This window comes from Gallinula chloropus (genome assembly GCF_964237585.1).
Source record: "Gallinula chloropus genome assembly, chromosome: 5".
NCBI lineage: Eukaryota > Metazoa > Chordata > Aves > Gruiformes > Rallidae > Gallinula > Gallinula chloropus.
The window spans coordinates 11,918,284-11,934,336 of NC_140090.1; the positions used below are offsets into that span (position 1 = coordinate 11,918,284).

General features: G+C 42.2%; 1 protein-coding gene across 2 annotated transcripts in view; it reads left to right on the plus strand.

Annotated features, from left to right (window-relative positions):
* ADCY5 (adenylate cyclase 5) overlaps positions 1 to 16,053 on the plus strand; it is a gene marked incomplete at both ends in the record, with an annotated part of 214,902 nt that overhangs the window by 179,461 nt on the left and 19,388 nt on the right. For both annotated transcript variants that reach the window (XM_084264299.1, XM_084264300.1), the window contains 4 exons: positions 5,635 to 5,657; positions 10,205 to 10,349; positions 11,979 to 12,076; positions 14,767 to 14,854. In XM_084264299.1, coding sequence (XP_084120425.1) covers positions 5,635 to 5,657; positions 10,205 to 10,349; positions 11,979 to 12,076; positions 14,767 to 14,854 — 354 coding nt within the window. The remainder of the gene's footprint in view (positions 1 to 5,634; positions 5,658 to 10,204; positions 10,350 to 11,978; positions 12,077 to 14,766; positions 14,855 to 16,053) is intronic.

Here is a 16,053-nt window from a genome sequence, read left to right on the forward strand (position 1 = left end):
CACTGCTGAAAACAGATGTGAATAATTAGTTTTGTGGTGGGACCAAAACAGATTTGTTTTTAACTACATCAACTCTCAGCCTGTCACTCTCCTTTTCTGTTTCCCGTGGTCACTGTCTCTGGGAAACACCTTTGCTTTGCAAGTTGGCCTGACCTCTTACAAAGCCCATTCTGTCCCTAAGTGTAAAGTTCTTTCAATTTCTGCTTTAACATCATGTAAGTCCCATTTCAACTTTGTTCTAAAGCTTAAAAAAGGGCAGGGGAAATTAACTTCTCTGACCTTTTTGCTCTTACAATCTTCGCTGGAGTTTCCAACGAGTTCTTGCGGTGCTTCTCAGCCACGTTGCCATTAAGAAGGTCATAGAGCTCATCAACCCATCTACTGTCTTATTTTTGGAGCTAAATGAAAAGTTAAGAGGATATAAAGTCTATTCCACTTTTCTTTGCATATTTACAATATGTTAATAATTGCAGCTAATGTTCTCAAAGTTAGAATTATTATTTCTAATGGTTCTTGATTTGAGGCATTATGGTACAGCAGTCAGCTTGTCATGGCTTTGACAATCACTTTATCATTCTATTTAAGGAATCAGTTTTAATCTTCAAAGAAAAGGGCTTAGTTAATTTAGAAGTCAAGCAGAGAGATGGCAGTCATATGAGCTTTCAGCACAATAGATATTCATAACATATCCCCCATAAAATAGTAAGCCTCGGGGACAGATGCAGTAATATAACATTCCCTTTATTTTACCTCCTGCACATGTCTACTCCCACTGAGGATGATCATTAAAAGTAAGTGCCTGTAAATTCAGAGCCACCTGACCTACCATAAAAAATAAGGTGGGTTTTTTTGAGAATCTCATGTAGAAAATAAGAAAGAGCAGGACTGTTCTTTGGTAGGTACTAGTGCCTTTAAGGGAGCTGATTCAGCTATTTTTGGGTTAATATTCCTGAAGAGAGAAACAGTCTTAGTCTCAGAGCAATTATTAAATGCTATTACCTTTACATTTGCAATCTAATGGCAGAATAATGCAGCCTCCTGGGAGAAGGGGAAAAACTCCGGTATCAGGAATATTTGAAATGAGAGTGAATAAAAATTGCATGAGGTCCTATATGCAGCAGTCCATTAGTACTGCTCTGCGATAAGATTTATCTCATGCTGTATGTTCCCTTCTAGAGAGCAGGAATTTTGGTCCTAACAAGGGTTACTTTGTCATCATGATTATGGCACTGCTGAACTCCTGTGAAGTCCTGCCTGTCTGATTCTTGTAGCCACCAGCACCACTTTTGCCATTTTCATCCCTGCCGACAGTTCCCAGCCTGTTCTTTGTGTCACCCTAGAAATCCATCGGCACTTCTTCAGCCTGCTCAGCACAAATCCATGAACAGTTGAGAGGGGATTTAGGTACTTAACTCCGGGAACTGGCTTCCTACCCCCTTATTCCCATTCTCCCAAACAACAGGCACCTCCCTTTTATCTGCTATTTGTGTGTGTGTGTGCAGAAGTGCCAATCTTGAAACCTTCTTGTGTGGCTGAAACCCTTCTGTGTAGCTGAACATGTCAGGTACAGCCCCAGCCCATCTGCCCAGCCTCCAGCAGTGAGCGCAGACAGGAGAGATCAGAGATGCTGGAGGGTGGCTTATATAGACACACTTGCAGCAGCAACCCCTGTTATTTCACTTTCCTGCTTGAGCTTGGAAATTTGTCAGCTAGATCATGAGTGTGCTAGTCCTTTAGGAATGAAGGCGAGTCTGTGTAGACCGTATTTCTGCAGGGTTGATTGTGCTTAGTGTTTATCCTGTGTGTATCACGGACCATTGCAGTTCATGCGAGCAGCCTGATGCTGAGCCAAAGGGCTTTAATGAGAGCAAAGCATCTGAGTCCAAAAGGGACTCAAGTATTTCCCAGCTGTAGAGAAGAAAAAAGACCCATGTGTCATTAGTGCCCAAGCCTTGTGCAAGGGGAAGGAAAGTGCAGATTTTTCAATAGACCGAGCATGCCCATGAAGTAGGAGGAGGTGAAAACACATTAACCAAAACCCAGGGGGAAATCTCCCTCCCAACCCAAAATAGGGCGAGCAGCGTGACCCTGTGCACGCCATCATCTCCTTCACTGGAAAGGCTTCCTGGATATCATTGAGACATGGACACTTTGGTGGTCAGGGAATAAAATCTCCAGTCACAGCCAAATCTTATAGGTATATTTGATCTGTATCCTGGCAAAGTCATTCAGTGCAAATAAGAAAGAGCTCCTGTAAGAAAATGCCTGATTTTTAAGAAGCTGTGTTTGGGTTTTTTTCCCTAAAAAAATCCTGCAGACCTTTCTCCCTAACAATTCCATTTTTGGCAATTCTGCTTGAAGAATCTTCTGTATGAAATGGGGACATTTGAAGTGAATCATTTAATTTGCTTAACTTAAAGAGGTTCCTACTACATTTAATTTTAAGCTGATTCTCTCCAATTAAAGTTCAAGTCACTCTTAAATATTTAGCCTTGTTAAATGAAGATCCAGGAAAGAAAATGTAATAATCTTTTCCTTTTTCTTTTTTTTTTGCTTTACCTGAAATATGCCTTTTTTGAATTTTTAATTTAATTTTTAATTTTGAAAGACAAATTTAATTTGAGCTACTAGCATGAATAATTTTGAGGGCTTCAAGCACAATTTAGTATTTAAAATTGAAAAGCTAGATCAATTAATTCTGTGTCATTTTAGAGCCTTTCCTTATAACAGTTTTGCTAGGAGAAAGAAGCAAGGAAGAAGAATCAAATTCTGTGTTGATCAAGTGACTGCCCATATAAATGACCAGTTAAATATGCATCCTGTCTGTTTTTCCCCACTTGAAATGCTGGGGAATTTTTTCAGGATATCCTTGCTGAGATGTTTTGGTAACTTCACCTGGTTGGCCTGTACCCTCAAACTCGTGCCCCTAAAAGGCAGCCGTATGAGATCTGTGTTTAGTTTCAGGATTTTAGTGGCATAAATGGTTACAGCACTGTATGTGAAAATCAGACCATTTTAGGGGACTCTCTTGCTGCAGTCAGTCATCCAGTTCCCACATGGCTAAGCTTCAAAACATGAACTATATGTCTATCTAATACGCAAGTACTGTCTGCTTCCTCATCAGTTCCCTCCCCTCACTTCTTGGCTGGTAGCTATTCATGTTCAGCTGATTTTCTTCCAGACAAATTAGTGAGCATTTTGTCTCCATGATTAATCAGTGAGCTTTCAGTTTTGGCACTGTGTTGTAGCATTGCTCTAGAGTATAAATAAATAAATCAATCAGATATTCCTGTAAAATGATTAAGCAAAGGGGGAAAAAAAAAGCCACATAACAAAAAGTTGAATGATCAATTCATCACACTCTCCTGTGAAATCATCAAAAAGTATGTCTATTTTTCTTACTTGGCTAACTGGACATTACAAGGTCAAGAAATGAACCTGTATGAATGTCATGAGGATCAACAACGCCAAGTGCAAGGTCCTGCACCTGGCTCAGGGTACCCCCTGGTATCAGTAGAGGCCAGGGGATGAAGGGATTAGGAGCAGCCCTGAAGGGAAAGACTTGGGAATGATGGTGGAGGAGAAGCTCAGCATGACTTGGCAATGCACGCTCGCAGCCCAGAAATCCAACTGCATCCTGGGCTGGATCAAAAGAAGCATGATCAGCAGGTCAAGGGAGCTGCTTGTTCCCCTCCACTCTCATGTGATCCCATCTGGAGTGCTGCATCCAGCTCTGGGGTCCCCAGTACAAGAAAGGCATGGAGCTTTTGGAGCGAGTTCAGAGAAAGCCACAAAGACGATCAGAGAGTTGGTGCACCTCTCCTATGAAGACAGGCTGAGAGACTTGGGGTTGTTCAGCCTGGAGAAGAGAAGTCTCCAGGGAGACCTTATGTCAGCCTTTAAGTACATAAAGCAGACTTATAAGGAAGATGGGGATAAACTTTTTATCAGGGCCCATTGTATTAAGACAAGGGGTAATGGATTTAAAATGAAAGAGGGTAGATTTAGAATAGATATAAGGAACAATTTTCTATTATGAGGTTGGTGAAACACTTGAACAGGTTACCCAGAGAGGTAACAAATGTCCCATCCCTGGAAACATTCAAGGTCAGGTAGGACAGGACTCTGAGCAACCTCGTCTAGTTGAAGATGTCCCTGCTTGTTGCAAGGGCATTGGACTAGGTGACCTTTAATGGTCCCTCCCAACCCAAACCATTCTGATTCAATGACAATACTTTGAATCAACGTTACTATTTCCTTCTTCCCCCTTGATCTGCCGGTGGTTGTTACTGAGAGACTTGCTTTATCTGAATTTCTAATGGGTTAACTTGGATTTTCACTTTGTATTTTGAAGTGTGGTTTCAGTCTGAAGCAGGGTATGTAAAATGGTAATTGCACTCTCAGTGAATCAGTCCTGGCTGTTGACCTGCATCACAAGACCCACTTTTTCCCTCTTGCAAATCTGATGCTGTTCAGGAAGTCTGTGTTGGTTTTACGTCTGCTTTTCCTCATATTGCCACATTACTAACTGGTTGCACGGGCAAAATCTGTTTTCATTTAGTATCTGGTCAACCTTATTGTTTCTGATGGTGTTGGACAAGGCAGCTGTGGGAAGACTTTTGCCCAAGGGTTTTTACTTTTTCACAGTTGGGACAGATCTCAGTTTGCTGCCCTTAGGCTGGTAGCGGCTGAGATCCTGCAGCTGGAATATCCTCATGTGCTCTTGAGTGGTTTTGGCCTGAAATCTCTGGGAGGAAAACAAAAGGACTTCTTCCCATCTCCCAGCTACATTTGGTTTATGTTTTGGAACACAGGGTACAAACTCTGTGCCTGACTATTTGACCCTGCTTGTCAAATACACAACTTTTCTTGATTTCACTTCAATTTAAGCCAAGATGTCAGAGGGCAGATTTTGTCTCAGCCCATACAAGAGGGTCATTTTGATCCAATGTGGTTTATATGTTAATACTAAACTTGTAAAACTGTTACCCTGTACATAAGGTATATGGATCACCCACAAATACGCCCACTTACTCAGTTCACATGCCCTTGAAGGAATTGTGAACATTCTGGCTATTGCAAAAATTATGAATAATTCCTCAAATCTTATTCAAGGAAGCATGTTTTGTGTGTGCATGCAGTGAGGGGAGAAGGAAGGAGACCCCCTTGGGGTTCCTCCTGAAGAGGTGAAGAACAAAACACATCCAGCTCCCTTAGCCAAGCCCTGACTGACTTAAAGAACCGTGACCTTGTTGAACACTGTACGTGTCCCACGTTATCAATCTGGGTTTTATTTCAAGCAAAACATATTGTCCATGATAGCACCAGCATAATTTCATTCTATCATTTATAATGATGACTGAAAAAAAGTATACACCTGACCTAAAGCATGCAAGCAGTCAGCTGAAACATTTCCCTTCCATAAATTCGTATCTGAAGGCATGTCCTTTCTAAAACTGCTCTGTCTGCCTGATGACACAGCAGCACAGAATATTGCCCTGGGTCGGTACAGCTCTCCATCCACACCTAAAAACAAGTGCCCTGAAAACTCCTCTCAGAATGCCATCTCAGGATACTCTGTGTTCTCAAGGTCAGCCTGTTTCCTAACCCTTGTGTCCTTTTTCTTTCTTTCAGGGTTTTGAGGACCCCAAGGACAAGTAAGCAAATTTACTTCTGTCATACACTGTTATCTTTGCACATTTGGGATTTTTTTTTCTCATATTAAAAAAAAGAAGACAAATATTAATGCCCAGCAGCCAAGAATAATGCCTGGGCTCCCCAGAGGGTTGTTCTGGAGGGACAGCCAGGCGAGGGCACTGGGTGGACTGATGTGCTTGCGGAACTGCTGCTGCCCTCAAAACATGTATTTGTTTGTGTAGTTCTGACTTGCTTTTGCAGTTAAAATGCTGTTGTTGCACTTCCCCTGCCCCCAATATTCCTTGCTATGTGCTGCTTTGAAAATACCCCAAGAACAAAATCTTCCTGTGAAGTGTATGTGTTGAACATCTCTGATAAGAAAAAGCTATGTATGTGTTCTAACATACATAGATTCTGAGTTTATTTCTATATTTTATATTATTCATTATTACATATTATTTATTTCTGTATATAAAAATGAACTCAGAAATGACAACTTATTTGAAAAAGTAAATTCAAACTTTCCTACTCTAAAATACAGCTGCATTAAAGCAGCATTTTCTTTTTTTTTATGCAGAACTTTAAAAAATTCATAAAATAACAGCTTAATGATTTGAAAAATTACTTTTGGAGGGAAAAAATCTCAATCCTGCTCACTTTTTAACTTTTACAGCTAGACGTAACAAAAGCATTTCCTGTACTGAAGGTGTTTGTAATAATTTCATATTCAGTCCTACTGAATGGCATTAATTGTAAGCTTGCTCAGAGCAAGATAGATCACAGTAGAGGAGACTGATGCCTAAAGTATGCCATACTATTGTTCCTTAACATGTTTCTCAGGCTGCTGGTCAGCAATAAGCAGACCTCTGTGAGCTCGGACAACTAAATGCTTCTGTGGGCCCAAAGTATCCAGCTTTGGGAAAATTCACAATATAGTGGTTGAACATTGAGAGCAATACCCTAAAAGTAAAGGGAAAGGATAAGTTTGAACATGGTGATAGTAAGAATCATTCTCTCCCTATTTTGCCCTTCGCCACAAACTTGATTTTCAAAACATTAAACTCTGTGCACCCTGAGATGTTTGGCTGGTGCTACAAAGTGTTTAAGGGGAGTCACCAGGGTTTGTTGTTGGATCCATGGCTGCTGGGAACTCAGCTGATGTCAGATATACTTTAGACAAAAAAAAAAAGCTAACACGTTACATTTTTATTACAAAAGAATTTTAAGTATCCCCTGTGAAATAGCATCTCTCCTCATGGTTTGTGCATGAAAACATAAAATTAACCTGCCTCAACATTGGTCCACAACAGCCACCCAGCTGGTAAGGAGTGGCATCCCCACTGTTGCTCCAAGGACCATAATGTCCCTCCTCCATCCTGTAGTTTGAAAAGGTTACCTGAGCTGTTACAGCCAGTAGCGAAGAGCAGTGTGTTTGCAGTGCTGGTTGATTCAGTGTGATGCCAGTTTATTATGCAAATCACAGGATTTTTGCATTTCTGTTCAGCACCAAAAGCAGCTACTTCTTGCCTCAGGTTCTCCTGAGCCAGAAATATGTTTAACTCAGAAATGAAGATTTGGGCCATTAAAAATTCTCTAGCAGAAAAAGTTCATGGTGATATTGGGTAGAATCAGATACCTAAACCATGTCAAGCACTCAACCCAGTGCCTCCACTTGCAGAAACACTGAGCATCAGTACTTTTACAGCAAAGCCAAGTGGTGGGCACCACGCATGGCTGGAAGCAAGGCCAGACACTTATGTGCCTAAATCCAAAGTTAGTTCCTGAATCTAGGCATGAAGCATTTAAAATTGTGGCATGCATGTAGTTTTGGCAGTGGTCACACTCTTCATTTGAAGAAAGTTCTTAAATCAGCAGAACATTTTTGCATTACTTTGACACCAGCATCTCTGGACTAGTTGCTGGCTTTCACATTTGCAAGCAGAGTGCAAATGTTGCTCCAAGGTCTGGTCATGCTGCTCCTGTTCCTTGCAATAATGTTCTGTTGGCTGTATTTGGAGAAATCTCAGCAGTGCTGAGACAGACCTTTTTAAGAGGTATTTCTGGAAGTTTTGTGGCAGCCTGAAATCCTTGGTTTCACACACACACTCAGAATCAATGTATCAGTAAGTATTTCCATGTATGAATTTCACTAGTCTGTGGGAGTGCCTCAGCTCTGACTTATGGACCCTACCTCCAGGGCACTCCTTAGCATGGGGAAATTTTGTATGTCAGTTTAAAATTACATTTATGCAAATGTACCCAACCTTGCTGTACAGTAATTTAGTTTGGACACAACTGGGCACAAGTTTGGTGACTTGGTACACGTGAGGTGACTAAGCTCCCTGCAGTCTCACTGCACATGTCCCAGCAAGGCAATGTAAAACCCACGGGGGTATTCCTGCACAATCTGCACCCACAGAGGTTAATGAGATACCCTCAGCAGTATAACGACCTATTGCAAAACTGGAGGCCAATGCCCAAGCAGGCAGTTTGTTCTTCTCTTCACGTCTTCCTGGGTGAAGCTTTTAGACTGGAACTTGAAATTTAGCCGAGGTTCACCAAGATGCTGAGCTGACTCTTTTGCTTCAGTTCTGGGGGAAAACGTATTGCATCTCTCGTACGTGCTATGAAGTGACTGAATGTGAATGACCCAAATGTGTAAATAGCTCACAGGATCTTGGAAGGCATTCTGTAAATACGAAGCCTAATGATTTCCTTGCTCATTTATATGACTTGAGAAGACACTGGGAGGACTGAATGAAAATAAGCAGCAGCATCTTAAATGCTTAAGCAGATGTGCTTCCTCTAAGGGAGCATCGAGAAGGAAATGGAATGTCCTGGCCTCCTAGGGACAAAGCCACTTTTCCTGTCAAAGTGGAATATACAAAGTTCAAGGAATTAAATAACTCCAGAGCCCAAAAATAACAAGCTCTTTTCCCCAACCCCACTGAAATATTAAGGTTGGCTAAAACAGAGATAAGACCTTGAGACAAACTAGGTTTGTAATTGGGATATGGTCACTAACTAGATGCCAATGGTGTGTCATCATGATGCATCTGAGGTGTAGACACATACAACTCACTTGCTAGAATGAAGAGAGTTGGATTTATTTTTCTCTTGGCAAGAGGCACATGGTAGAGTTGGGGTACAGAGGGCTTCTCAAAATCTGGTCCAGTTTTGCAGAAAGCTTTTAAGACCCTTTCTTCTGGAAAGGGGCCATTAGCATTTAAAACAGAGTCACGTTCTGGTTTATAAGCTGCTTTGAGCAGTCTCTGCTCCTCAGCATGGTTGTACCTGTCGGGGCCCTCTGGCTGCAGGACAGTGTCTGTGTGTTACGCACTGTTATGCAGGACAAATAAACCCAAGAAAGTAAAGCAGTGTAGCTTTTCATCGTGCTTGTCAGACCTCAGGATCTTTTCCTGACTGCCTAAGGTGAAGGTCACACACCATGATCTGTAAGTTGCTGCGCCATCACGTGCTTTGCACTTAGCAATAGTCATCCACCAGGATATGCCCCAGTGCAACTGGGGGTGTATTCAGTGGATAACCATTGGCGTATCCCGTGGGTAACTGTGGCAATCTTGCAAGCAGAGCAGAAAAACAGCATTTCAGGAGTAGCTGTTAATTTCTGCCTATAGCTAGTTCTAAGGCAGGCCATTAAAGTGACAGCATCAAGTCATTAAAATCCCGTTAGATATTAAAAATAACTAAAGAGTTTGAGGAGGTGCTTCAGGTTTCCTGATCCTCAATGCAAAATGCCTCAGGGCGATTACGTTTTCAGTTGGGTTTTTTTAAGAGTTTTTTTAAATTGGCCTCATTTTTCTGAAGCTGTAGCTGAGGATCTGAAATACACCAGTAGTAAAGATTATTATAAACAATTTAGAAATCTTGTTCCACACATTTAAAAAGCAGAAACTTTTTTTTTTATGTTGCTACCTTTTTATTTTTCAACCTTTCTTTAAGTGAATATCTTGCAAACAGAAAATTTTGTCTGTTTTATGCTTTAAACTCATAAATAACAATAACTGCATGCAGGGGAGGCAGCAGGGCATCAGGCCACATTTTTTTACCCACATGTTCATTCTGTGAACAGTTTTTGCCTCAGAAACAAAGAATTGTTCAAGTTCAGAAATTTTCACAGGAATATTTACAGAAATTATTATTGGAAAGCAAGAAATACAACTGGTTGCCTAAATAATTTTGCCAGTTCAGGCGCTAATGCTTTTGACACCATGGCAGTGCAGGGAAGAATAAGTCAGAGGACTAGTGGAAGGAGACTTCTGGCCAGTTTTGGAGAACAAGAAGACTACAAGGCAAGAAAACAGATGGATGTTGTATATAAAGAAGGCAAGTAAATGAAATCCTTTCACTGGTGAACTCAGGACTGGCAGTGAGCTCTAGAGCTGATACCGTTTTCCTCTTCAGCTCATAATCCATTTTCCAACTTGAAGCTGTCACAAACAAAATGCCATTAACCTCCAGCTTGTTATACAGTGAAATGATAGCATACGATGAGGAGGGGTAAATTATCTTGTCCTCTTATGCTTCCTTTTTGTGACATCCCCAGGAATACACAGGAAAGTATGAACCCAGAAGACGAAGTGGATGAGTTCCTGGGCCGTGCCATCGATGCCAGGAGTATTGATCGGTTACGCTCTGAGCATGTGCGCAAGTTCCTCTTAACATTCAGGGAGCCTGACTTGGAGAAAAAGGTAATGATGTCTAAAAGTCATTGCAGTGTGTCAGTCAGGTTTGTTACAAGTTTTAACTCTCCTCCATCAGGCTTTTATGTCTATAAGTAAAGCTGGGTTTTAGGCATTGAAGGTGGGGTTTTGGTCTTAAAAAAATCCATGCTTCCTCATGGAAACCTTAATATAAATGTCCCTAGAAAGTCACAGTCATCTGAAGGGAGCACTGGGCAGGAAAATCGTCTTTTCTGTCAGAAACATATGAATATGTAATGATGAGCAGCTCTAAAAGGAATCCAGAATAAGCCAGGTTTGTTTCTTTGACTTTGAGGCATCCAAACTGAGATTGCAGTTACCTCTTGCACTGGAGAAATCCTCTTCAGCCTGCCTGAACTCCAGATCACCTTCCCCTTGTAGCCCCAGGGAGCCCCAGGTACTACTAGGGTTCATTGGGATGCAATTCATACTCTGGTCATTTTTGGGAACCTGTTTTAAGCAACGAGTTCTCTGTCTCACAAGTGTGGGAAAAGGGGTTGATGGATCTAGGGCTCCCAAATAGTTGATTGCTTCCCTGTTTTGTTTCAGATGTCATTGCTGTGAGGCAAAGATCATTTCAGTTTCTCTGTCTATACAATAGAGACAACATCAGCTCTAGATGGCCGCAAAGTTAAATTCAGTCCAGAGGTACACAGATGCTGTTATTGGCAGTACTATATAAGCTGCTGGTTTTAATTGCCCCAAAAACGTCAAAGTAATCTTTGTTTTCTTTTTTTGTTTGTTTGTTTGGTGTTTTGGTTGGTTGGTTGTTGTTTGTATTTTACTACAAGCACAGATCCTTGGGATAATAGAGTGGGCTTCAGGTTAAACTAATTTTTCAATGGAAAAAGCTTCAGTAATAAGTTTGCACTGATTATTTTATCATTTTAGTTAGAAGCACTCTTTCAATGACAGGAATTACAACCAACTGTAAAAGCAGACCGTTGCAGGATTTACAGCTGTTCAGTGAATCAGTGTGGGACTGGCTAAAAGCTCAAGCGTGCAATTTCCCCCCCTACTCCTTCCCTTCAGTTTTATAGCTGAAAACTGCTAGAGAAATTAGTGGTTCACCTGTTCTGAGCACCTTTTATTTTGTGGTTCAAACATTGAGACCGTCTGTGCTGAGAACCATGCTTCGAGCTAAATAAAGCATCTTTGGGAATCAGATGCAGTTCCCATGTGACCAATATGTTGACAAGTAGTTGGAAGAAGTGACTGTGTGAAAACCGCAGCATCCTCGCACTATCATTAGAACTAGCCAAGCTGTCTGCACAGAATACAAGGTTTTCTCATTAGCAACATTTGTCCCTGTTAGAGGAAACTTCCCATGGAAGAAGTGGAGGTCTAAGGATGGTGATGTAGAATCCTGACCCAAATTAATCCATCTCTGTTCCAGTCATGCAAGGGGCAGATGGTGAATCCTCTCTCCACCCAGCTGTGTAGGTCTGTTCATACCCTTACAGCTTGCCCAGGGAGAAGGGGAGTTTCTCTTGTTAGCTGTGTCCTACCACCACTGCTTTCCAAGGACCTAAGCGGAAGCCAAGTAAGAAGTCTTTGTGGAGAGAAGGCAGACAGCCAAATTTCCCACTAACATAACCCTGTTTGCATTTTTTGCAGTACTCCAAGCAGGTGGATGACAGGTTCGGAGCCTATGTGGCTTGTGCCTCCCTAGTCTTCCTCTTCATCTGCTTTGTTCAAATCATAATCGTGCCACAGTGAGTACCCTTTCATCCCTTTGCTCCCATCTGCTCCCCTCCTCTATTCTGGCCTACTTTCCTTTTGTTGTTTTTTTTTATTCCTTGAGAATTCAGTGCACCAAGGGGAAGAGAAAAATCCTTAAATAATTCATACTCAAGTGATGCATGGTGCTTATTGTTCTCACTCACTTCTAGAGCAGATTAAAACCTCCATGCTGGCGTGTGACAATTTCTGGTTTCCCAGTGTGGTTTCTCTTACCATTTACCCCCATCTTAGAAAATTCAGTTCAGCACATTTATAAGCCCATGGAAAACAACTATCACCTAGTAGGAAGGATTGGCCTACTAAGGCATAGCACACATTCACAACACGAGGCTGGGCTGTCCTCAGTGGGACAGGGAGGTGAAAAACCCATCACAGCCTTGTTGCTCAGACCACTGAGGTCTCAGGGTCTGCTTCACAGATGAGGCATAACCTCTCATGCGTTTATTCTTCTGGACTCAGAAGAGCAGTGCAAGAAGAGAGGCAGAGAGGGTGCTGAGCTGCACATGCCTAAACTCTGAGTAGCTCATTCCAGGTTTAGGGGTTGCAGTCGTTTCTTTCCCAGGCAAGAGTGGCATGAGCTTCTCTGGGCTGTGGGGCACAGGGCTCTTGGAGCGCTGCAGGGAAATGCTTTGTCTGAACGGCACAGCGTGACCCACTGGATCTTTTCCAGCAATGAGCTCCACAGACATGGGATTTCTTCTCAAAAAGTTCGTGAAAAAAAAAAAAAATCCCTTAAAATTAAAGCATGTTGGTATTTCCTGTGCTTTGCTTTAGTAGCAATAACATATCATTCACTGAGCACTGCTGCGTTGGAAATAAGTTCAGAGTTGGTAATTTTTAATCTGAAGAACAAGCTCACAGAAACTCTGAAAATGCACCAAATTAATCAAAAAAGTTGTTTTCAGAAAGTTCTGGTACTATTATATGCCACTACAACTGCTGTCTACTTCTGTTCACAGCATAGACCTTTTCAGAGTAGAGACTGGTTTGTAGTGTTCAGATAAGATATTCAGAAGGTCACAGAGGCAGGGTGTAGTCTGGTGTTTGAGGTCATTTGCTCTCCCAGGCAAGAGGACATTCACTTCTGCTCACAGAAAGATAGAAGCAGTAAAAGCACATCAGTACAAATGCACTGTGTAAACAGACGGGTCCTCTTTGGGAGACTGGAATTGAAGTTGAAAGAGGCTCAAAATCGAAACTAGGTCAATCCCAGCAATTAATGCATTGTCAATTTCGTCCAAAAATGTTCTTTGAGGGTAATAAAGACATAGACTTAGGACTTTGGATCTCTGGGTATTACTGCTGTGACTTCACACCTGCGGAGGCCCTTCCTCTGCCAGCTTTTGTGTTGCTCATCAAACTCCCTAAGCAGCCACTAAGCTGTCTCCATAAAACCCAGTTTAACATTTAAATGACAACTTGACAATTTCTGATCTGTGACAACCATATGGCTGAGTCCTTTGTCTTACGCAGGAGCCAATCCCTTACCGCAGCTTGGTGTAAATGTCGTGCTGCTCAGGCTCCATCCACACTGCCCTTAAGGGCTGAGGTTGGGGTTTTTTTTGTAAGTTCTGAAGTGTCCTCAAGCAACCTGGCCTGTCTGAGAGATCATTTGGATTATTTGGAGTAAATAAAATTCCATGTTTTAACTCCAGGTCAGATATATTTTCCTTCATCTTTTAGCTTGCATTTCCTTATATTTCAATTGCATCATTTTGGTCTTTTCTGGAAGGAGACAGTTAAGCAGCAACTGAAGCCACAGGTGGGTGTGTGTCACCATCAGAGAGACAAGATGGCAGTGATAATTTATGATGATGAAGAGGAATAGCTTTAATGAATTTCACAAAGGCTCAAACAGTGAATTAGCAAGTACAATTATCTTAATAGTCATGAGAGACCACAGAGACCAGCTGGCTTTGGTGTGGTTGGCCTCAATGTCACGTCACAAGAATACCTCCTTTAAATTCTGTACAAGGCTAACTCCTGGGAGGGGGCCTGTCCTGGCACACTGAGACCAGTCACCGGGAAATTGTTGTTGAATATCTTCATGGTCAAAACAGATGAAAATACATAGTGCAAAGTTGGCCCTGGAGTCCTGTTTGTACTTCAGATTTGGGAGGAACAGGAACCTCTTGAGCTGCCCAGACTTAAGCTGTTTTCCCTGACTATGCTCGTGCCGTGGCTGCTCCCATCCCATGCAGGAGACAGAGCATGGAGGACGGTGCAGCACAGACATTCCCTGTGCACAGCAAGGACGGGTAGCTATTCCCAGTGAGACTATTCCCACTCGGCTGCACTGCGGCGCTCCACACACTTCCCTTCCTTCCCAGGGGTCTCCTGCCCACAGCCAGCCAGGGGCTGATCTGCCATAACAAATCGTTCTATCAGCTCCTCTAGCACATGAAATATTTCTCAGTCCCTGTGCTGTCACCCTGGCAGGAAGGTGATTGCTGTAAAAGATGCCACGTTCTCTGCTCTGCAGCCTGTGAGTAATTCCAAATAGGACAGAGTATCTGTTGGTATTCACGGCACCTCCAATCTCCTGCTGCTGTCCTAATTGGAAAGCCATGCAGTGTGCCATAGCTCGTACAAACGTACAGCACAGCTGTAGCAGTTCTGTGTGGTGTGGTTTTTTTAAAAAAACACATCTCCTTGATTTCAGCTCTACGTTCATGCTGGGTTTTTACCTGACCTGTTTCCTGATTCTGACCACTGTGGTGTTCGTTTCGGTCATCTACTCCTGTGTAAAGGTGAGTACTGTGGTTTCTTTGTAGCAGTTTGCCTACCATAACTGGATCAGCAATGTGTTCCTTCAGCTAACAGAGCGTGTTTTGTTAGCCAGCCTCTCCACACTGTGTGATAAGGGTTACAGAAAAATCCTTTGATTAGACAGAATGAACTGCAAGCAGATGTTAGGGTTGGCATCTCTTTAGCTCAGCAAGAAGCAATCGCTCTGTGGATCTGCATGTCTATTAAAGTCCCCTGCAGGCACTCTCCTATTGATATAAGAAGAACACATTTTCCAGTGTGGAACGAAGCACTGACCATTCGTTTCCTCCCTGTAAACTTCCTGTGGAGTCGCCTGTGTACTGGCCCCTGCTGCATATGCATGTTTGGGTAGGCAGATAATCAGAAACAGAATATCATCAAGGAAAAATGTCCTGGGGAGAACAAAAAGCCATAAACATATAGGAGAAGTTTATCAGCCTTTCTCAGATGACTGTGCAGAGCTTCTAACATTCGGTAGGCTCTTTCTTGTAGTTGGTTTTGATCAGCAATACAATCAGAAATACATTGTGCAAAATCTGAAAACATATTAATTCTTGGCTGTGGTCTGTGGTAAATTGACAGTCGGTACTTTGGGAAGGGTGACGTGCTCATCCTTTTCCCTCAAAGGTATTCCTGTTAAAATGTTGATGGTAGTTGACTGTGTTTGCAGTTTTGGGAATCCTTCCAGTCTAGCAGTGTCTGAACATGGAATACATGCAGATTCAGTCTCCTTAGCCCAAGCTGAGCTTTGTTCCTCAGATTCTGGAATGAAACAGCTCAGCAGCATTAAGTTTCCTGCTGAAGAAACAGTGGGGTAACGGATTATGCCAGGCAGATGATTTGCCTAGCTTTAATTATCTTCTCTGTGCCATTTGCAACAGTTGAATGTGGGTGCTCTTGACAGACTTGCACCTTTCATGTCTTTTTGATTTTTGAAAGTTAGATTTGGAGATTTAAGCTGCTTGTTTAATAAGAGCTACAAACTGTTCCCAGTGAAAGAATCTTCAGGTTGTATTTGAACTGTAACAACTCGCTCATGGGGCTTCCCTTGGGCTTACGACAATTTTAAAAGGAGCCTGGTTCATAAGTGCAGCATCCTGTTGGTCCTGCTTGTTTACTAGCAAGGAGAATTTCAAGTTAGGAGTAACAGTGCCAATAGGAAGGCTTGGGTCCCTCGAGC